The sequence below is a fragment of the Setaria viridis genome, chromosome 1, assembly GCF_005286985.2.
Source record: "Setaria viridis chromosome 1, Setaria_viridis_v4.0, whole genome shotgun sequence".
Classification (NCBI taxonomy): domain Eukaryota; kingdom Viridiplantae; phylum Streptophyta; class Magnoliopsida; order Poales; family Poaceae; genus Setaria; species Setaria viridis.
This window is the reverse complement of record NC_048263.2, coordinates 6065940-6088456: the sequence shown is the minus strand read 5'-3', so window position 1 is coordinate 6088456 and position 22517 is coordinate 6065940. Positions and strand designations below refer to the sequence as shown.

Here is a 22517-nt window from a genome sequence, read left to right as displayed (position 1 = left end):
ATTAGAATCAGAGTACCATGTGATTTGTTGTAAATTTAGTTACATTTTGCACAAGAATGTATATGATCACATTTGTTCTAGAATTCATAAAATTTAGAGATATCTGATCTGCCTGGTCACTTAATCACGAAATTTCATGTGAGCTGATACGCAGATTCAATGCTCAAGGAACTAACAAAACTCTGATCTACTATGTACTGGTCGCTTAAGCAGAGATGTATATGATCACATTTGTTCTAGAATGTTCTCAATTATTGGATGCAGTTGAGTGACTCGGATACTTTGCTGATGGGAAGCTGTTCAATGCATCCTGATGCATGTCGACGGCAGCCACAGGATAGTGTGATAGCTCTGGACCAGCACACATACATCAGGGAGGCCATGTCAGGCATCCTGATAAAAATATGGACTAGAGAAACAGGACCTGATCAACATTAAATTTCAATTCTATTTTCTTGGCTGAGGTTTAGATGGGGAGAAAGCGAGGGGCTGGCACTTGGCACAGCCTCTGCCTGAAACTCTCGCCAGCCTCACAAAATGGTTCGTGCATTGCACATCTACACTACTTGCCCAGTTGCAACCAGCATCATGGCATGATAAAGATAAACTGCTCTCTAAAAACATGAACAGTTCTCGACTCTATGTGCCCAACCTGCAACTAGCCTTTCCAATGGCCAAACAGATGGACACTTGTTGCAGTCCTTGTGGAATCTGCGAATTTTCATGGTTGTATAGTGCACAGATTGATTCAAACTGTGTTCAAAGTTCAAATAAGTCATCTTCCTAGAAAAGTGATATGAAAGCAACAACGCCTAGGGGGTTCATTATTTCTCCAAATTGTATCCAATAAGCTTGGTCACCGAACATTTAACGAAGAAGACAGGAAGCAGCGTAATGATATCGCAGTTTTGTGATATAATTTTTCTTTTGTTCTTCTAAAAGGTAAAAGATGCTAAGCTAGTTTTGTGATATAATTTTTCTTTTGTTCTTCTAAAAGGTAAAAGATGCTAAGCTATTAGTTCAAGCATACAAAAATCTAAGTGAATAGACTTTTGGTACTAGAATTGACTTTGCTGTTACCACTTACCAGTGTAAGCTACAAAGAGAAAGGAAAAAACACACTCAAAAGTGCCACACAGCAAGAAGTCTATAAAATGATTGTACATACTGTAAGCCACCATGACAGATCAAACAAACTTGTAATCAACCACAGGATGCCATCTACCAATTAAGAACAGATCAGTATAAAAGTTTATCTAATGCCACTCAGCATGATTGACCATAGCCATAATTTACGTCTTAAAGAAATCACAGGAAGGAAAGACAGCAGGAACTGAGTGCACAATACATACCTAATATAGGTACTTTTGCTTCAGGGAGGAGAATCTGCATGTCCAGGTCGGCAGAAGACACCAGGTACGTGTCTTTTTTAAAGATCCATGTCAAGTGGGCAAGTTCATTTGCCTCTGTAAAGAATCTCTCTAACAGTAGGTTTCTAAGATCAACAAACCATATGGAGTTAGCAAAGCCAGTTTTCCCCCTCCCTGAGAATGATGAGGTCCAAGTCATACTAAAAGGATCATATTTAACATAACTAGCTATAGTGTAATAAAGTAATAAAAAATAGAATTAGTTACAAGAGATACTGCCTACAGGTGGAATTATAATGTCTAGCAGAGCACAGGAATCTGCTCAATAACAATGCGAAGCCAATTCTCTCTGGTTGTACCATACTACTACTGCTACTACTACAGTCTACCATCTTTCCAAAAGTAAATGAGGCTCCAAAATGACATGTACATCAGCCGATAATCTCGTCCAGGAAAAATTCTGATAGGGTTCCCCACCATTGTGCTCAAGATGTATTCACTGTGCGTCTTGATTGGCTGGCCTTGCTGTTCCTCCTTGATTTGTCACTCCAAATCCTCACCAGTAGCATCTACAATCCTAGCTAGGTATTGGACGATTGCAGACATTGCCGGCCTGCACTCCGGTTCCGTCTGCATAATGAAATTTGAGGTTAGTCACATGATCCTTAAATTCATCCCAGCTTGTTGTTCTTAGAAAAAAAAAGAGTTGAATAAAACTGGAATGCAATAGTGAATAGATAAGCAAATACCTCTCCAGAACATGATGAAATATTAAAAAAAAGATACATGCAGTAGAGTTTTTTAGATGGGAAACTTTGTCAATAACAAAACAAAGTCCCGGCCTCTGCAACAAGCCAATACATGCAGCCATATAGTAGTACATGTAACAGAATAAACTGACACCAGAATAAATTGACACATTAACACATGATTTAAAGGCGCTTCGGACCTAAGTATGATTAATTATAGACTTATAGTACGAGTAAACTCTTGCAAGTTATCTGATTGATTATGATGGCTCTGCCCTAAGTAAACAGCTTTAAATGGAAATCTGAGAATTTAAAATCTGAAAGATGTGCTATGAAAGCAGAACATGCATTATTCTGTATTAGCTTAAGAAAGTGGAGGCTTAGAATTACCTGAATGCATTGACTGATGATGTATGCAAAACGTGACAACTGTATCTCAGAACACTCTCCTCGAATAGCAGGATCGACCATCTTTGATATGGATTCAATGTCATGAAGCTGAGAACCAGCCCATCTTACAAGATGTTGTTCAGCACGTGGACGGGAACTGTGTGTTCCAACATAAAGAAGTAGTGGCATGAGATAGTTCATTCAGATATCCTTTTAAGAAATAAGAGAACTAAATAACTGCAAAAGGCTACTTATTAACGTTCAGATTACAGTGAATCTCCAACCTGTCATATGGTCTACGGCCAGTGAGAAGTTCTAGCATCACCACACCAAAACTATAAACATCACTTCGATCGGTAAAAGGCCCAGATTCGTGGATTTCAGGTGCTTCATAATTGAGTAGAGCCCGCATGCGACCTGAGAGCTGAGATCAAAAGGAACACCATTATACGGAATTTTGTATTCATATTTAAGGAAGTAAAGAAGCATGATCACCAAATAATCTACTTGTAGATAAGTCAAGTTCCAATTGTTTCTTCCAACAGATCATGGCATGCAGTAGTTAAGTTGTGGTAAAGGCTATGCAAGTTTGGAAGGAAATCACTGACTAGACCTGATAGCTTTCACAGTTCTGGAGCTGCTAGCTACACATGCATCACTATTCTACACGGTTGGATGGTATGCAAGCATGCTCGTGCACCTTGAAGTTGTTATGCTCCATGAGTTCAGGTGTTTCAGTCACACTGTATGGTATGCTTAAGACAAAGTTGAAGCATTGCAATCACACTACACTAGACAGAAGAGATTACCTGTATAACAGAACCTGACAACATCAATTCTGCCAGTCCACATTCAGTGACACGTACTGAGCATCTATTGTCAAGGAGCACGTTGGCTGGTTCAAAATTCTGGTGCACTACTGGAGGTTCACAGGTGTCATGGAGATACCTGCAAGAAAAGTGTAATTAGTAAATATGAAGTTTTTACTGGCCGTCTATTGACAAGCGAAGTTAAACACACATAAGGTCATGAATATAATATTTAAGTTGATACAGCTTACTCTAAGGCTTTTGCTGCATGAAGAGCAACCTGGAGGCGAGCATTCCAGGATAATGCATCATCTTGATCTTCCCTTGCATGCAGTACATCATGTAGTGTTTTTCTACTGAAGTGGTTATAGACAAGTAACCTCTGTTCATACTCAGCACAGTATCCAACAAGCTCGAGAATGTTAGGGTGTCTAATATCTGATATACGAGCAACCAGCTCTAGAAAGTCATCTACTGGTATTCTTCCATTAGCATTGTCAATCTTCATAACTTCCAGTAACTGCATAGGACAAAAAAAAAAGATGATCACACATTTCAGTGTAAATCAACTCCCGAGTAAAATAAGCAGTACTTGATACATACTTTGCCTTCAGGAAGTTCTGCCAGATACACTTTTCCCAACCTACTCTCCCTTATCAAATTTTGCTCCTCGAAGCTATTTGTATATTGCTGAAGTGATGCAACAGAAAAGGATGTCGCAGATGTTGAGGGACCAGTCCTTGGCGGAGTGCTAACTCTTTTTTCTGGCCTGACAATGGGATTTACAGTTACTTTTTCAACAGGAGGTGGTGATGGTGGTGATGGTGTTGGTGGCAGCGGCGGCGGCAGGGGAGGAGGAGGAGGTGGAGGTGGAGGTGGAGGTGGTGGAGGTGCTGTAGCAAAGATCTCTGATTCTGTTCGCTCCAAATTAATTACATGCTCTTTTCTCTTTTCAGGAGGCTTCTCAAGGGCAGCTGCCAAAAGTTTTTATAATTATTACACATCTATACTTGTCAGGAAAACAACATCACAGTAAGAAAGAATTGATTGGTCAGATTTACAACTCGCAAGCATATATACCTGGTACTGTTAAATTTATTTCACGAGGCTTCTTTCTATCAGAATTTTCAGCTGAACCTGTTAATGAAAATTGTAAAACATGTATCACGATACGAAAATAAATGAAGAAAACACATAAATACATTTCACGCATATGTACCTGGTACTGTTAAATTTATTTCACGAGGCTTCTTTCTATCAGGATTTTCAGCTGGACCTGTTAATGAAAATTAAAAAACATGTATCATGATACAAAAACAAAAGAAGAAAACACATAAATACATTTCACGCATATGTACCTGGTACTGTTAAATTTATTTCACGAGGCTTCTTTCTATCAGGATTTTCAGCTGAACCTGTTAATGAAAATTTTAATCATGTATCACGGTACGAAAAACAACAGAAGACAACACATAAATACATTTCAAAACGACAAATGAAATTTGACCTTTTTTGGCATCGTTTGTTGACTGCACCGAAGCTTGCTTGATTTTTGGTTCCTCAACCCTCTGACGCACCCTCCCTAATTGACTTGTGGAATACTCACGTCTCTCTTGCCTCTCTTGGTACTTGGACAGGCAAAATATCACCAGCAGCACTATAACTATGAATAGCACGATGGCAAGAAGAACATATCCAACAGTTCTTAGGGTTGAAGACTTGTGCTTCTTGGATGATGGAGAGCTGCTATCTCGTGCAGTAGATCCACTGGAGTTTGACGCTGTACTAGATGGTGGAGGAGCTCCTGAAGAGGATGATGGTGTTTGTGTTGGTGTTGATGTTGGTGTAGAGCCAGTAGGTGTCGAAGAGGGTGAAGTAGAGGGAGTTGTGCTGGTATTAAATGGATTCCCATCATTTCTGTAGGAAAAAGCAGTTAATCATTTTATGAGTTATATGTAATTGATTCAATCATCAAAGTACTGAAAAGTATAAAGGATATGACCTAATCTTTTATGTAGAAAAAAAGGCACTGCATGGATAGCATCAAGAAGTCTGAAATAGGTAAAGGGAAGAGTTTCTCACTTGAAATTTGGTATGTTCAGCAGATTTTGAGGAATTGGCCCAGAGAACATATTATTCTCTACATTTCTGTTTCCAGGTAAATAAATTATCAGAAAGAGGTACAAATATTGAATCATGACAGAAAATTTAAAATGACTATAGGGTAAGCTAAACTTCCAGAGCATGAAAGCCTTAGAGAATACTAAATTGCTATGTCAAGGAAATTCAAGGTGACTTCACTAATAAAGTAGAGATTTTCAGTTACATTGCAATTCTACAACTGGTGCAACTATATTAGTAAAGGACTTATTAAGAAAAAAATTGAAATAACTAACTTTGTCAGCAGTCTTTTTCTTTCCTGACTAGCAAAACAATGCTAAAGGTGCATTGTTATTATTATTACAATGACTATAGGGTAAGCTAAACTTCCAAAGCATGAAAGACTCAGTGAATACTAAATTGCTATGTCAAGGAAATTCAAGGTGAATTCACTAATAAAGCAGAGATTTTCAGATACATTACAAGTCTAGAACTAATCCGAGTCGCCTGCATCATAACTCGTAGTTTGAATTCTATACAATAGACCTAAAGAATATTACTATGAAGCAGTCATTTTGCATTAAAACAAACAATAGGAAACCTGCAAAATAATTGCGGGTGTTCTGCCTAATTTGTTGATTATTATGAGCTAAAATAAGCGAACCAGTTAACTGACAACAGATAAGAGGGATGGGGACATACAAATCTTTGAGAGGGAGATCCTGCAACACATTAAGGGTTCCAGTTAGTTGATTATCTTGCATGTGCCTGTAAAATAGCAGATCATGAAAGAGCAAATACAAGGTAAGGGAGCAAAAAACAAAACAAAATAGTCGTAGAATTACAATGTAGTCAGTGATGTCAAGCTCCCCAATGAAGGTGGTAATGGACCACTGAAGTTGTTGGAAGAAATATCCCTGTGATAAAAGGTCAGATGTCATCAAACAGCTTGCAGAGACATAGCGAATGGGTTCTGGGGGTTAAGCTGAGTACTTACAGATTTACAAGTCCCGTTAGTGAATCAAATGCATCTGGCAATTTTCCATCTAGATGGTTACCATTCAGTGACCTGGGAAGAGACGGATCTTGAGTTAGTTCATTGATGAAAGTATAAAACAGCGAGGTAAGGTTCAGCCATTGAGGAAGGATAAGAAAACGAAATTACATGGCTGTTAGACTGCGGAGGTTTGATAATGACATTGGGATGCTTCCAGTGAGTTGGTTATCTGAGAGAAAGCTGCGGCAGCAAGGAACAAAAATGATCCATCATCTAATCACAACTAAAGAAATCTCAAGAGCAAGGATAACACATACAAATTCTGCAGTGTGGCAGGTAGATCTTCCGGTATAGTTCCACCGATATTATTGTTGCTAAGATTTCTACAATGACAAGAAAGTAAATATCACAATGATCGATCAGAATACGAGTACAACATAACTTATAGCAGTATATAAAATGTTCCCTGTTCACCTGTTGAAACAGTACAACATAATTGACACAGCCATCAACCACGAGCAAGAAAATTGCAAAGATCATGCCCTTACATTTCAGTTATTGATGTGAATTTCCCCAGGCTGCCTAGCTGTCCTCCTAAATTCGCAGCATTGAAAACTCTGCAAAAAGTGAGTTAATAAAAGAACAAAATATAAAAGTATTATCACCAAAAGGTGTCATATAGAATAATTGACGTACATTGAGGTTATACTTGAGCCAGTACATGTGACACCCTGCCAACTCTCACCACAGGGATCTCCACCACTTGCAGACCATCCAGGCAGCTTTGGTGATTCAAGTGCAACATAAAGTCCATTTATAGCAGAAACTGCATGAAAGTAAAGCAAAGACAAGGCATTAGCAACACAACAATGCCTCCCTAAATATGCAACCACACCAAATGAATACATACTCTAAGATACTTAATCAAATGAATCTGCATTTATATAATCTGCTTCATGTGTTAAACGCTCTGTCAATTCAACTACTTCAGACAGAATGCTGGATTGTACTAAAACAAGTATGGAGCACAGTGCCATGAACTCATTTAGTCATTTACATTTGGTATACACTCTCTGCCACTCATTCCTCTGTATATAAATTAAGTACTGAGCACATCGCTACGGAAGCAGTCATCTAGTTGTTTCATATTCAACCAGCCACTGAATGTAAGGTCTGTATTAACACTTACAAACCACTGAGAATGTAAGGTCAACCAACATCAAAGTTCCGATGTACACAGAGTACCATCAAAATCATCCATCTATTTACCCTGCACTATTTTCAACAGCCGCTGAATCTGCAGGGAGCAGTCGTGCTCCTCCCCCATTGCTATCCCCGAATAGATGGTATTAAATTGGTATCATACGAAGCTGATGGCACAAAGTCACACAAGGACCATAAACATCGCTCTCAACCCCCCTAGCGAAAAGCACATCCCGATTGCCGCGTATCATCACTTTGGTTGCTTCCACAGGCTGGCAGGCACGAATTCAACGGCACCATCAACTCCCCGAGTACAACACCAGTACGCCGTGAATCCGCACCACCAAAAATGGTTTAATCAACCAGCGCAACCAAACCAATCCGCATTTCTCACCACCCACCCCAATCCCCAGTGCAACAGTACATAATCAAAAGTCAAAACCAATTCCTCCCCTGATTTCTCGTGGCAGTACACAGATGAATTTCATCACCCTCCGGAACAGTAAACCCCAATCATCCAACCAGGTACACAGTGAGCAAGCACGAGTGTATCCGTGACGTGTGCGTGCTGCTCGTGCTAACGCTCAACCAACTTTGAGGGAGGCGAGCAGAGCAAAGTAGGGCGCATTACCGTCGGCGGCGTCGGTGACCGCGAGCGCCCGGCGCGGCAATGCCGCAGCGGCGATCAGCAGCAGGACGAGGACCGGAACCCCGGGCCGGAAGCGCCGGCCGCGCCCCGCCCCCATCGCTCGCTCGCGGGGTTCAGAGTCTCGGACTCCCGGACCAGCTAACAGCGCAGCACCACCAGCTCCGCGGAGCAGCACGGGAGCATCAGCCGCCGCGCCGTCGCGGTGGGACGAGGCAGGAGCACGAGCGGCGGCGGCGATCGCGGAAACCGAGGCGGCTTGCGTAGATCTAGAGAGAGAAGGGAGAGCGGAGGTGGATACTCTTGAGGGTTGCTTTTCCGGAGCACGATTGTCCCCTCTGCGCTCTGCTCCCCGTCTGTTTTTGTTGGCTTCTAGAATCTAGCTGTGAGGAGTGGATAGAGAGGAGGAAGAGAGAGACTGGGGGAGTGGCGGCGAAGTGAGAGAAAGGGAGGTGGAGAGAGATGTAGAGAGAGAGAGGGGGGAGCGTGAGCAAGCAACGGGCGTGAAAAGGTAGGGAGAGAAAGAGTGGGCGGTGTGCGCGAGTGCTGATTGGTGGTGTGAGGGGGAAGGAGAGGAAAGGAGGAAGAGGGGAGAGAGAGAGTGTGTGTGTGTGTGTTTTCCCAATTTTTTGTTGGGAAAGAGAGAGGGAAAGGGGTTGGGATTTGTGGGCAAAAAGCCCGGGGAAAAAAAGGGGAATAGGCTTCTGGCTTTCTGGGTCCTCGTCATTTTTATTCTCACGGCACATTGAATGGAACTGCGGGGTAGGGGAGCGGGGGTGGAGCCCTGCTGACGTGGTGCTCCGCTGGATCCGTTGGGAATTTGGCCGTGTTAGCAGGCGTGCGCGCTTTATGTACTGTTCGGCTGGACATGTAAGCTGATTGGAAAGCTGAAATAGTTAATTTTTTAAAGAGAAAAATACTATTCGGTGGCTGATAAGCCGGCTAAATAAGCTGAAGCGAACAGGCCTACATCGGTATCATCTACTATGCAGTCTCGTGCATTGATATCACGGATTATTTTATAAGTTGTCTCGTAAAGATATATAATTCCTTAATTTATGCATATGAAAGAAAAAATATTACGAGTTATATGGCAATAACAACTCGTACAATGGTTGTTGAGTTGTCTTGTAGTCCTAAAATTTAGCTCATGAGGCGGTTGTTTCGCGAAACAGCGACCTCTTTCTCTCTCCTCCACATCATCAAAAATCCTATGTGGTATTGTATGAGACGACTTATGAGATCCCTAACATGTAGCAACGTACTTGCTTTGTTTTGCAATTTTCTTACCATTTGGGTACAACTTCTGTAACCTTGTTTCTAGAGATTAGATGGTAGGCACTGAGATGCATATGCAAGCAAGCCATTGCTAGGTAAGCGAATCGGTAATGTTAACTGTTAACCAACATAGATTTAGTTTAAGCAGATAATGGGATTCACCGAAGAGCCGTTACATTCTGTCAGAGTAACAAGTCACCGCTACACTAGTCTCTGGCTCTCTTGGAGCCGTTGGGCGGTAAGAAAAAAAAATAACCATAAGCAAAAGAAGAGTAAAAAAAATTTGCAAGGAGTCAATGTACCTCTGCAGCAACGGAGATTCCGCGCGCCCAGGACGTCTCGTCAGGTGGCCGAATGTGCGCGAGGCGATTGGTGTGAAAGCAGCAGCAGTGGCAGCAGGGCGACCGGCGGCGGCATCACGTCACATGGCCTTCCCCCCCGCAAGCAGCCAAGCAGGCGCACACCTGAGACACCAAACGGTCATCACTGACTTGATTTGCGAGAGGAGTCACTGACTTGATTTGCGAGAGGAACACCAGCCCGGTATTAACCAAAATCAAACCAGACCAACCAACATTTGACAAACTTTAGTCGAAATCAGCTCCTCGTTCAAAAATCGAAATTAGGGGGTGTTTGATCCCCGAGCTAAATTTTAGCTCCTATCACATCGAATGTTTAGACACTAATTAGGAGTATTAAACATAGACTAATTATAAAACTAATTTCACAACCCTTAAGCTAAATCGCGAGACGAATCTATTAAGCCTATTTAGTCCATGATTTGACAATATTGTTCTACAGTAAACATTTATTAATGATGGATTAATTAGGCTTAATAAATTCGTCTCGCGATTTAGCCTAGGGGTTCTCCAATTAGTTTTGTAATTAGCTCATGTTTAGTTCTCCTAATTAGCATCCGAATATCCGATGTGACACGAACTAAACTTTAGCTTCAGGATCCAAACACCCCCTTAGCTCCTCAAGTCGAGAAACCAAACAAGTGCCGTCCAATCTAATTCCACCAAAGCAATAATCCACAGTGGACTGGTGGTAGCAGCAGCTCTGAAAGCTTTGCCTTGGCCGTCAAGCCTACACCTGCCGCTGTCATCAAGAAAAAAAACATAATAAAACAGTGATCGACAGGGCAGCCTGCATCGCGGTAAACACCGTTCCCGTGCGCTGTCGTCTCCTCGCCCGCTAAGCATGGCTTAGAATGAGACAAGTAATTATCTGCCGATCCTTATCTGCAAAGGAACCAAGTGGCCACACGAACGAAAGCCGTTGATAGGTGCCGGTGTTAGGTCAGGGGAGCAGGGGACGATGTCGATGGACGACGGGTGATTAATAATCAGGGGGAGGAGGAGGCTAAGCAGTTGTCACATCCGCTTCTCGCAAAAGCAAAAACGTGCTGGCGACTGATGGTAATATAGAAACATGTTTTGTGATGCGGCGATGGGGATGTGAGGTCACATGGATGATCACGCTATCATCTCAGTCTCAGTCATAAAAAAAATAGAGCATGGATTTTATGAATGAAAAATTTGGAAACGTTTAGTGAGTAGTGGCCCCAGACTACTGGACGTTATCATCGTACTCCCCCCGTCCTAGAATATAGCTACGTTTAAACTTTTTCAAAGTCAAATCTTTTCAACTTTGACTGCGAAAAGAGAAATAATAATAGAGACTAATAATATAAAAATAATATAAAAATAATGTTAGTTGATTTATCATGAAACCAACTATTATAATATGTAACTTTTTCTATTTGAAATAAATTATTTTTAGAGATATTGTTGGTCAAAGTTAAAAAGTTTTGACTTTTGAAAAAGCTAAACGTTATTTTGGGACGGAGGGAGTATATTCATACTGTAGTCTAAATGGAAATGGGCCTCAATTTTTCTAAATGAAGTAAGTTACAGTACCGCGATGCAGGCTGCGCACGGACGTGCAGGAGTTGCTGACTGGTAATTGCATGAGGTCACTAGGCAGAAGCTGGTGATAAAAAGGTTACCCCTGAAGAAGTGATGAACTGAGGTGGGCCAAAAACTCACCGGAAAATTTCTCTGACAGATTCCATGGGATGGACCCTCCATCCTCCCAGCTTCCCTCCAAGATGCGCCCGCCTTGTGGTCTTGCGGAATTGATTGAGGTGAGCACTAGTGCAGTAGTGCACCGGTGGCCCCAAGCGTAATGAGCAGGGCGCCACCCAACTACTTCAGCCGTGATGATTCATCAGGAAGCCAAGAACAAGCACTTTGTACCATACCATGCCTGTGAATTCAGCACCGCAGCTATCATCTTTAAACCGTCAGCGTCAGACCGTCAGTAATTAAATTCACCGCCACAAGTAGAAACAACCGACAGCTGCTGTACTTACCGGAGAGCAGAGATTCAACGGCCACTTCGTTCTTTTTTTCCTTTTTTCTGCTAAAGAACTTCTTTGCAGACGTTGAGGAAAGACACCTGATCTGCCGTACGTGTGTTTCTACGATGGATTTTGCATCCTAGCTGCTGACCACACTTTGCTGGGCACTTGATGGTGAACTTAACCTGCGTGAATTAATGCCAGCGCGTAGCTTGAAAAACAGTGGATGGAGACCATTAGGGCACCGAACTGGTTTTGTCAAAAGCTGTAATAATGGTACCTGTGACGTACGAGTAAGCCGGCTGAACGAAAACAGTAGACATACCTTTCGCACTCTTTGATTTGACCCCCGGAGTGACAAAGAAAGATTCCTCTAGACGTCTCCCTCCCTAGTCTACAGTGATACAATTATACAATTACAAACTGTATGATAATGAAGTCAAAAGTTGCCTTGCACGCAGTGCGTAATCCTCAATGTTCTTCAATCAAGGGAATGATTCATCGGTAGGCTTCTCAGCACAACATCAACAAGCAAACCACCGGTTGGTCAGTGATCAGTTAATCGCAACGCAACGGCTGTGCTCTTACATAATTCAAGGCTTTTTTTTTTTAGTTTGGCAGTCACTTTCAGACGTTCCACGTTTTTACAACTGGCAAAATTCCTGCCTGTGTTTTGCTCCCCAGTAGAGCAATCCTACCGCAGGATTCTACTCTCTTTTTTCCTTTTCTTTTTTTTTTTGAGACTCACTCCCGTTTTTCCAGTGTGTCTACTGTCAAGTGCTGACACAAAATGCATCATGGGCTGACTTTTTGTGTCGATGTAGATTTTGGCTATGGAGAGAATCCTAACAAAAAAGGTCACATACTTTTCTAGCCGCGGCCCGAAACCGGCGGCCGCTCCGCAAGCCCCCTTGCCGGCGCGCGACGTTATTGGGCCTCACTCGAGCCCAGCTGCTCGTTGGGATTGGTCCAGGTAGAGTCCGGCATCCATCCACGGCCCATGACACGCGTCGCTCTCTGACTGGCTGGTTTAGCTGGCAGCTGCCTATAAGACAGAGGGCTCCACGAACCCTAAACCCACCGTGCTTATTTTCTCCCGCCGCCGCCGCCGCCGCCGCCGCTAGACTGCTACGCCGCGTTCTCGGCGAATTCCTCTCCATTTTCTCCTTTTGTTACCCTCTCTTTCAGATCTAGTTTTTGGGATACTGCTCTAGGATTTGTTCGATTTGTTCGCTATGAAATTTGCTTGTGCTTCTCGGTAGGGATTAAATGCAAAGATTCATTTTTCTTTTTCTGATTTTCTTTTTCCGCTCACGATCCGAATTCGAGAAATCGGGCTCTATATTATGAGTCAACAGCAGGCGCCGTTCGATGGCGTCCTGACTGCCGCATGGAGCCCAGATTGACGCCAGGAGAAGATTGTTTGGAGATCCATCTTCTTTTAGTTCCAAGCCACAATACCTGGCCACACAGCAACACAAACACACGCCCAAATAATCGCTTTTTTTTCTTCTTTTTCTTCTGCGTTTAGTAGAGACCATTGGGGTTTGGATCTGGTATTTCTGCTGGAACTGCAGGATTTGGTGTTGGGACGGCATTATTAGACGAACGGGTGCCGTCTCTTCCTCCATGGACGAAACGCCCTTTGCAAGGTGCCCAGATCGACGCCGATACACGATTGGATGGGGCGTCGTGTCTGTTTCTGCCCCCTCCAAATTCAATGCGGCCACAGTTTCAATTGCACAGTCCAGTCTCTGGTTCTTCTCTTTGTTGGCAGCTCTATTTTGATTCTTTTTTTTTCCTGTTTGTTGGCAGCCCTGTTTCGATCGTTTACTGTGCTCTTAGTTTTGCCCCGTGTTTTTCTATTCGACTTGAATTCATACTGATTTAAGTTCATTTACCGTCACGGGCTCCTCGAGGCATGAAGACTGGACGAATGTTAACAGATAAGAACACACCCGTGAAGCCTGAAATATGAGAGTTTAACCGCCCAGTCGTAAGACAGAAACCTGATTGCCACTATCACAACGCAAATATAGTGGTTAATTATTTTAATATGTAACATATATACGAACCTCACAACATGGGCGGGGATAGCTGAAATTTGGAAATAAAAACAACTCTGAAATGATAATTATTTGTACTGGAACGAAGTCTTGCGAATATTATGAAACGGTTCTGTGTAATCAAGGGGCAAAGTATCACAGTACAGTAATTTGACATCACACAACGTTCCACTGGGTGGCCACACCATAATATGCAGCTCTACTTATCTGTACATCCACCAGTTCATTCCCAGTACAAGGTTGAGGTTGAGAAGAAATAGACACAAACATGTAACAGATGGGCGTCTACACTATCATCACCAGAGCACCTGTAGTTTTGAACTAAACTCCAGGCCAATGAGGCAATGCCACTACTTCAGCAGGGTCCTTGCAGTTTTGATCTAAACTCCAGACCAATGACACTGCTTCTTCAGATGGGCGGGATGTTTGAAAATGAGAAGCCCTTGTAACCTTTGTATGCATAGTACGCGATTCGTGTGTAGTAGAACCCAGGGATGAACATCACAATGCCAAGAATCATGAAGAAGATTCCTGTTCCAAGAAAAGAAAACAGGCAAGTTCAGGTAAAAATGAAGAACAAGCTCCTGCATATGAAGCACATATTTAGATCGATGCATCTCAGAGGTGTTGTCTCATGAAAGCTACTGAAGTAGTTCACAATTTCACATTGCAGCCGTACTTAATAAAAGGCAAATTCTCGAGTTTCCACACATAAATCACAACTAGTTCCAACTACAGATGTATGACACATCAGATTCCTAGCATGAAACCAAAATCTACATCCGTGCATAATGGCATTCAAATGCACTCGTTCGGTCAATCTTGTGATGTCATTTTATACGTACTCTAAACCTCATGTAGCTTCTGATACAATGAATTTCAGAACCTGATAGGCAGATAAGCACCTGCATTTCCTACTGTTGGACACAGGACAGTTCACCCGATTGCCGACAAGTAAGGCGTGGCACCAACCCCCAAATGTAAGCATCCCAACCAAATTCAAGCTCGGAACATATGCTAATAGATAAATAATTAGGAAAATAATCAAAACATTATCTCTTTGTCTTGTATCGTCACCATACTCGCGCAAGCTAGTGACAGAAACAATCAAATTACTTTCATAGAATTGGCACCCGAGACACCACTAATGGCGACCAAGTCAATTTCTCGAACCCTAGGCACCTAAATCAAACCCGGAAGCTAATATCCCCCAGAGATCTGGTAACAAGGATTCGAATCCCAGGCACATCAAAGCGCCTCACGGGCGCGCACGCAGGAAGGAAACCTAAGTGACTCGCATCGAGACGAGGTAGCGGAAGAGCAAGGGGAGGCGTCTCAGCCTGAGACTCACTCACCGTGCGCGCGGTCCCCTCCGACTTGGTTGGCCGCCATGAAGAGGCCCCCGACGGCGCCGAGCGCCCCGAAGGCTAGGAGCGCGGCGGCGAAGGCGATCTCCTTGACGGGCGCGCCGCGCGGGCCCCCGACGGCGCCACCGACGAGGTCGTCCTCGTCGGAGATGGAGAAGGCGTGGTCCACGTACGCCATGCCCCCCGGCCGGCGCGCGAAACCCTAGGGTAGGCGGGGAGGGGAGGGGAGGGAAGGGAAGGTTCTGGAGCTGTGCTGTTTAGGTTGGGGGCAGTCCGGCTGGGAAAATGAAAGCGGAGGCGAGCACGGGAAGGAAGGCTCTGCGACTCTGGAGAGAGAGAGAGAGAGAGAGAGAGGGAGAGGAGAGAAGAGGTCAGTCTCGAGCCTCGGGTGGGTCGCTTTACGCTACGCAATTCCGCTGCTGCGCGGCTCGCGGATTTGGGGATTCGGTCAACCTCGGCTGCATCGACGGCGGGCCGAGGCGAGCTGGATGGGCTATGCTGGGCAGTCTTGTTTGTTCAAAGGGCCGACTGATGATGATGGGCTTTGGGGTGCAAACAGCAGCAGACCTGTTGGGCTGGATGACATGCGAAGGCATGTAGTAGATGGGCCGAATGTCTAGACCTGTTGGGCTGGGGTCACCTGTCTTCCTCAGGATCTTCTCTAAAGCAAGCTTAGGGATTGGGCCGAATGGCTAGACGTGCTGTAGATATAGCCCAGAAGAAGAAATCAGGAGGTTCTCACTTTTGTGAGGCCTCGTTATGCAACGCTACTCCTGTAGCCATTTGTGATTTCACACTCAAGCTTCAAAGATGGGCATGCAGAGAAAGCGCCTTCAATTAGGCGGTTAGGCCCTTCATTATCGCTATGATGGGCAGCCATTGTTGACTCACACTAACGCTCGAGTGCACCCTAAGCTACCAAGTGTGTTCAAGTTCATCCTACACTCCTAATAGAGGCATAGGACCTTCTAAAGAAACTCACTTTCCATCTTCCATGCCTCACAAGCCACTGGCTTAAGGGTGAAATTTCAGCTGCAGCCTGCAGCGTGGTACTAACTGGTAACTGCCACCTCCTTTTGTGTGTATGAAGGGAGGAAAGAAATGGCAGCGTCATTATTGGTGCTATGAGGTGGGGAAGAACATAATTAAAAAGCGAGCTCTCTCTTTTGTGGCCAAGAAAAAAGGGGTAGTAAAAGGAGCCGGTAAAAAGGGCCCATGCCCAAAAGAGAAAATGCCTTTTACTTATTACCCAAAGGCGTAAATGTTTCGCAATATACATTACGCATGCAATGGTTGGTGGGGGGACATACGTGCATGCGCACACAAATTGCTGTCCAATATCAGTATGTGCCCTTGCTGTTGGTCCTGAAAAAAAAATTAAGTATATACTCCTATGCAAGTGTGTGTATGTGTGCCACGTAGGCACGTAGTACGTGTACCCCACCACCACTAAGCAATTTGCAGGCAGAGAAGGATACTGTGCAGCCTCGAGATGAACCTCGAGACGAAGGAGAAACATCATTTATCACGTAGCTGCGCCGGCCATTATGCCTGTCGATCCATGGATATCGATCGATCTCACCCATGGCCATGGACAGTCACTTTCACCTGCAGGGAGCCTAGGGGCACTGTCACTCTGTCAGTTCAGAAAAATGGTATGAGTACCCATTTTGTGCTGCTGATAAAAAAGGGGTGTACTGAAAGTGCGAAGCTTCACTGCAAATAAACCCGGAGCAGTTCAGAAAATGGTATGGGTACCCATTTTGTGCTGTTGATAAAGGGCTGTAGTGAAAGTGCGAAGCTTCACTGCAAATAAACCCGGGTACGTGCCACTGTTCTCTTTTATAAAAGGAAAAAAAATCATTTAAAAAACTAAAAAATGAACCATCTCATATACTACTTTATTCTAGTACCTTTAACACAAAAGGCTGCGAACTTCTCCAGCGTATTGAGATTTTTTTCCTAGACGATATTGGTAAATTTATCAACTAGAAAAAAATGCCATTACTAAACAATCATATACATGTGGAATTTTGTATGACTTGTACTCTACTGCAGTTCAGTTAATTACTCGAAGTCTTTTTAGAGGGTGCTGCAATGCTACTCCTATAACAAACAATCTGTGGGTTTTATTTAGGAACCACAAACATTTTTAGGTTTTACAAAATGAGCACACATAGATGATGGACTTTCACTACCAACCAAGCTGAACTTTCTGCCATATGCTTTTCCAGAAAATGCAGCACTAGCAGTTGAGCACAGACAGAATCATTGAATCCCCTGCAGCAGTGGGCCCGCGGAATTCAGATCTGAGTGGCATTAACCTCCTTTTCCCTCCAGATCTATTCTCCTGCCCCCTCTGTGAATTGCCCTGCCCCTGCTCATGCATGCATCCCTTTTTAGGTATCAAAAGTACCATGGCAAGAGGACACCCTTTGGAAGCTCTGCCAGGCCCCTTTCCTCTCCAGCCATTACCTGCAAGTTCTTCCATGCTCCCTCCTCTCTCTCATGTAGAAAATAGACCATCATCGTGCTTAATTGACATTGTCAAATCAGCCTTAGAACTTAGAAGAGAAACACAAGAGACAACTAATTTGACAACACAAAACATAAGAGAATTCAGTTGATCTCAAAATGGCCTTGCCAGCTTTGTTTTAGAAGATGGATTTACCTGGCCCTGCAAAAAGCTCAGGGAGCAAGATCGCGTCACAGGATATCATGTCATAGCACAACATGAATTCAGCTAATCACAAAATGGTGACTAGGAGAGCTAATACACAGCAAAAATCATATGTTTCTAAGTCTACTCTCTTATATATAATTTTGCTTAAATTGACATTGACTAATAATCAGCATGCTTAGAACTTAGAAGAGAAACACAAGAGTCAGTTAATTTGATAACACAAAACATAAGAGAATTCAGTTGTACGTGGTTGACCTCAAAATGGCCTTGCCTTGTTTTAGAAAATGAAATTACCGGGCCTCTTGCATTGCAACAAGCTCATCAAGGCTCAAGAACCATGTCACTAAATTATCATCTCATAGAACAACATGAATTCATGAAATCACACAATGATAACCATGAGAGAGCTAATAATACACAGCAAAATCATATGTTTCTAAGTCCATTAGTTCTCTTATCTCATATCATCATGAACTTGCTGAGCTACTAGCTTAGTAGGAGCCAGAGTTGTTGGGTCAGCAACAATACATATACAATTGTAGTCATTCAAACCCCAACTTTTAAACTAGACTGAATTGAAGTAATTAAGCTAATAAGCAGCTAGAGTAGTTGCATGCTAAACTAAACTAGACAATGCTGTGGTCATCGCTTCAGCTCTCCTGGCGATCCAAGAACTGCATGGACGGCTAATCCAGGACGCCATGGACGACCTCAATGCATCTGCATGCACCTATAGAACTCGACCAGCTACGATCAAGGAAGCACCGTGCACGTGTCCGTGTGGGTCTGTCAGCCCACGACGTGCACGCGGATCTTCTTGCTCGCCGGCGGCGCCGAGGCGGCGGGCCGGGCGACGAACACCGCGGCGAGGACGTCCTGCGGCACCGCAATGAACCACCGCACAGGCGCGGACCGCAGTGCCGTCGGTCCGCAGGGGCGCCCGCGGCGCTGCAGCTTCCTTATCTTGGCCACCGGCGGCCTCGGCTTCCTCGGCGCCGGCGGGCACACTAACGGCGGCGGCAGCACGGTAGCCGCCAACGTCGGAGTGGAGCATCCATCGAGCACGGCATTGTCGTCACCGTCCAGGCTCGCCGCCGCCGCTGCCGTCCGTATCGGCGGGAGCTTGCTGGACAGCAGCTCGAGCTCGAGGCCCATCAATTAATTGACCGAGGAAAAGGTATGGTGGAGTGATCGATCGATGGCAATGGCGGAGGCAAGCAAGAAGCAGGGTAGGGTTGCGCGAGTGGCACTTAAGTAGAAGAGAAGCGAAGAGAGGAAGCAGGCGTGGAGGGGGAGGAGGGATGGCAGTGATGATGGCGGTGATCCAGGAGTGAGAAGCGGCAGTAAAGTGGGAGAGAACAGAATTATATTGGCCGAGGCAGCCTGCACCCTGCGAGGCGAAAGGCGTTTGATGGATGAGAGAGAGAGAGAGAGATGCGAATGATTGCGAGAGGAATGAAGGCGGGTGGTGAATGAACTGGGGAAAGAAGCTCGAATTTTACCCTCTTTCGAGGCGATCGGATTGAGATCTATAGCTATGGCTCTTGAATTGGCGCGGTAGAAAAGAAATAAAAGTTTCTGCAGCTGATCAGTCTGCTGGCATATGCGGTTGGTTCTTCGCTGACCAGGCAGCTAACTATTCCGTTCCAAATTACTATTCGTTTTGCTATACACGTAGATATATACTATGTCTAAATACATAATAAAAATTATATATTTAGAAAATTCAAAACGAATAGTAATTTAGAACGGAGGTAGTACAGTACATTTTATCGTGATATATATAGTCAGCCACTACAAGAATCTACTTCATTCCCTGCAGTTTTTCTTATACGGGCAACAGTGCCCACCACCATCATTGTTTTTCTAAGTGACCCACAGGTGTGTAGTATATATATCGTTTCCATCTTTTTCTATAGGTTTAATAACTGCTAATCCTTGATCAAATACACTATCACTGTTGGCCGCTTATGAGAAGATTCAGTTCAGAGTGGCTACCGCGTATTGCATTGTGTAAAGGAACTCAACTTCCTTTTCATATGCATAGATTTTAATAGTAGTGGTTGGTTAAACCCTTGTCCCGGCGAAACGAAATAGTACGATGATGTAATTTTAAATAGAGATTGAGAGAACTATGGAGTAGACCAGAGCAAAAGAGTTCCATCCTAGCCCGATACTTATTTAGGGTTGGGCATAGCGCTAATTTTCACAGCTCGAAAAAATAGGCAGGCTCGAGCCTGGCCTGAATAATAAAATCAATTATATCTACACTGGAAAAGGATGGACAACCTAATGCGAGTCTAAGTCCAGCTTAAATTGGATCTAATTTTGTTGGCCCAATGGAGTTAAAAGGGCAGGTTTGGATGGAGATTTTAGTTTCGAAAGGAACCGAGCTTTTTTGTCAGCCCGACCTGAGATTTGCTCAGCTCTACTGTGGATTAATCCATCTCTGGTAGTTTCTGAAAACATTGGATTCGATGGTACGTATAGGATTCGATTTTCGAATTTAAAATAGAGCAAACCGCGTCTTGTCATCTAAACCCTCCATACCGCGGCGCTCATTGCAACAAGGACCAGGCCGACACATTGAATGGCATCTGGCTGCTGCCTGCCATACTAGTATGTCCGCTAGCGATCGCCTCGCCACACATTCGTAATTTCGTATAGGAGCAGCAGTACGTGCACACGAGCACGTGTATTATCTATCCTCTCCTCTGCGTACGACCAGAACATTTACGTGTAGCAGCTGCTACGTGCGCATTCAACCATTCCCAGCGCATGCATGCAGACACTACTGCTGCTGCTGCTGCTCTGGATGACGACGACGAGCAGCGAGTGAATGCACGCACAGGCACGGGCACAGCAGCATCGGGCCGTACGGGTCCGATCCTGAATTCCTGGCAGCCCGGCTTGCTCGTGCGCGTCGCGAAGCTAGCTACAAGCCACGCCCACCAACCAGCCGCGTGCATGCGTCGCCACCTGCATGCATGCATGAGGGAATCCGATGAGCGGCCGGGCCGGGGCGCGGCGCGGTGTGCGCGCGCGCGCGTGTCGTCTGCCAACCCGAAACCTCCGAACCGATGGATCGTGTCCCTTGTCGATCACCGCGCCGTGCCCCCTCCAAATTCCGGCTGTCGCGTGCTCGATGCGTGGCAGCTAGGGAACAAAGGATTAGCTGCCGTGGGTGGATGGGTGGCGCTACGCGTTGTCTTGGTTCATGCATGCGTCTAATGGCCTTCATAAATTCTCTCTTTGTACGTGTCTGTGGAGTGCAGACGGGTAGCGTTTATCGTCGTTAATTTGGGAGCAGATGAATATCCACTCATGAACCGAGCAGAGAGCAACTACTTCTCGGGCAGGAAGGTTGCTCATCCTGCACCATTAACCAGTCCTACGGGCAATAAACACGCATGACCAAAACACCTAATGCCAATTTTGTTTACATGATCTCCCCTAAAAGGAATCTACATGTTTCGTTTTCCTTTATCAGTTTGTCTCAGTCTCATAAATGAAATGTGCTCGTGTTCGTCCGGAAAGAAAGCCTTAATTTCCATTTACGTTCAGGAAAAAAAAAGTGTGCTAATTTGCTATTATATATCCTGCCGTTGCAGAGCAGTGATAGTACGTTCTGGTTCTAACTTCAGTCCTCTGTCCGTCTGTCGCCTGCTCCCAACAGCCTGATGCATGCCTACATGGTTCCCTTCTCCCTCCCTGGTTCCTGCAGCCCTGCAGGCCGCAGCAGCAGCTCCTTGCATTGACGACTGATATTGGGTGATGGCAGCACGCATGCATGCATGCTCACAGTTCTCTCGTCAGGTACAAACATGAAACATGTCCGTACGCAGCTACGCACGCCGCAAGCAGCATCCGGAGCGATGATGAGAGATCCAATGCCCATTGATCTTGTTAATTAGCAATTAGTACTACTATAGAGTACTATCAGCATCAGCACTCCATTTCAGTGAGCTAACCAAGGTTAGATGCAATAGGATCCTCTCTTAAGTCGTGTCCTAATCTCCCTCGTTGTTCCCATTAGCTCCACTGCTCCCACTAATGGAAGGCATCTCGTGCTGGGAAAGCAAGCATCATGATTTCCGCTGGGGGAGGCATGGCCACACCATGTGCCCTACTTATTGGCTCCGGGACATGCTTAGGCACGTCCCCCGTAAACAAATCGAGAGGCAATTTGCACGCGATGCATCCCTCGCCCGCCTGTTGCTTTTTGCAAAGGCCTCGTTTGGAATTTTGCTGCCTCATGCTTTATGTGATGGAACCCTTTATAAAATTTGCACATAGCCAGCCGATTCTGAAGAAAAAAAAAAGAGAATGGCTTGGGAATTTGCATCGTACTGCCTGGGTAGTACAAAGCAAGGACAGCATGCATGTCCACGACTGTCAATGAAAACTATTGGATGTTTAAAACTGGCAAAGGAGGCATGCAGGATAAAAAAACAAATCATACTAAAGTGATTCTGTATGCCGTGGACTCCAGAG

At 44.5% G+C, this 22517-nt stretch overlaps 2 protein-coding genes across 3 annotated transcripts; both read right to left on the bottom strand.

The window, feature by feature from the left end:
• Positions 1-1568: 1568 nt before the first annotated feature.
• LOC117850752 (protein STRUBBELIG-RECEPTOR FAMILY 3) lies at positions 1569-8883 on the bottom strand. 2 transcript variants are annotated; one of them, XM_034732614.2, is made up of 19 exons: positions 8250-8883; positions 7112-7241; positions 6964-7032; positions 6733-6798; positions 6584-6655; positions 6416-6487; positions 6264-6335; positions 6121-6186; positions 5401-5466; positions 4826-5235; positions 4677-4733; positions 4538-4594; positions 4399-4455; positions 3922-4292; positions 3570-3838; positions 3319-3457; positions 2794-2933; positions 2510-2666; positions 1569-2000 (listed from the first exon to the last, which is right to left on the bottom strand). In XM_034732614.2, the coding sequence occupies exons 1-19, from the start codon at positions 8362-8364 to the stop codon at positions 1914-1916; spliced, it is 2472 nt and encodes an 823-aa protein (XP_034588505.1). In that variant the 5' UTR covers positions 8365-8883; the 3' UTR covers positions 1569-1913. The 2 variants fall into 2 exon arrangements, with proteins under 2 accessions (XP_034588505.1, XP_034588514.1); XM_034732623.2 differs by lacking the exon at positions 4538-4594 and having other exon boundaries at positions 8250-8882.
• Positions 8884-14070: 5187 nt separating this feature from the next.
• On the bottom strand, positions 14071-15723 carry LOC117841602 (uncharacterized). Its single transcript, XM_034722029.2, has 2 exons — positions 15329-15723; positions 14071-14504 (listed from the first exon to the last, which is right to left on the bottom strand). Exons 1-2 carry the CDS (start codon positions 15516-15518, stop codon positions 14383-14385), a joined length of 312 nt encoding a protein of 103 aa, XP_034577920.1. The 5' UTR covers positions 15519-15723; the 3' UTR covers positions 14071-14382.
• Between the last annotated feature and the right edge of the window lie 6794 nt (positions 15724-22517).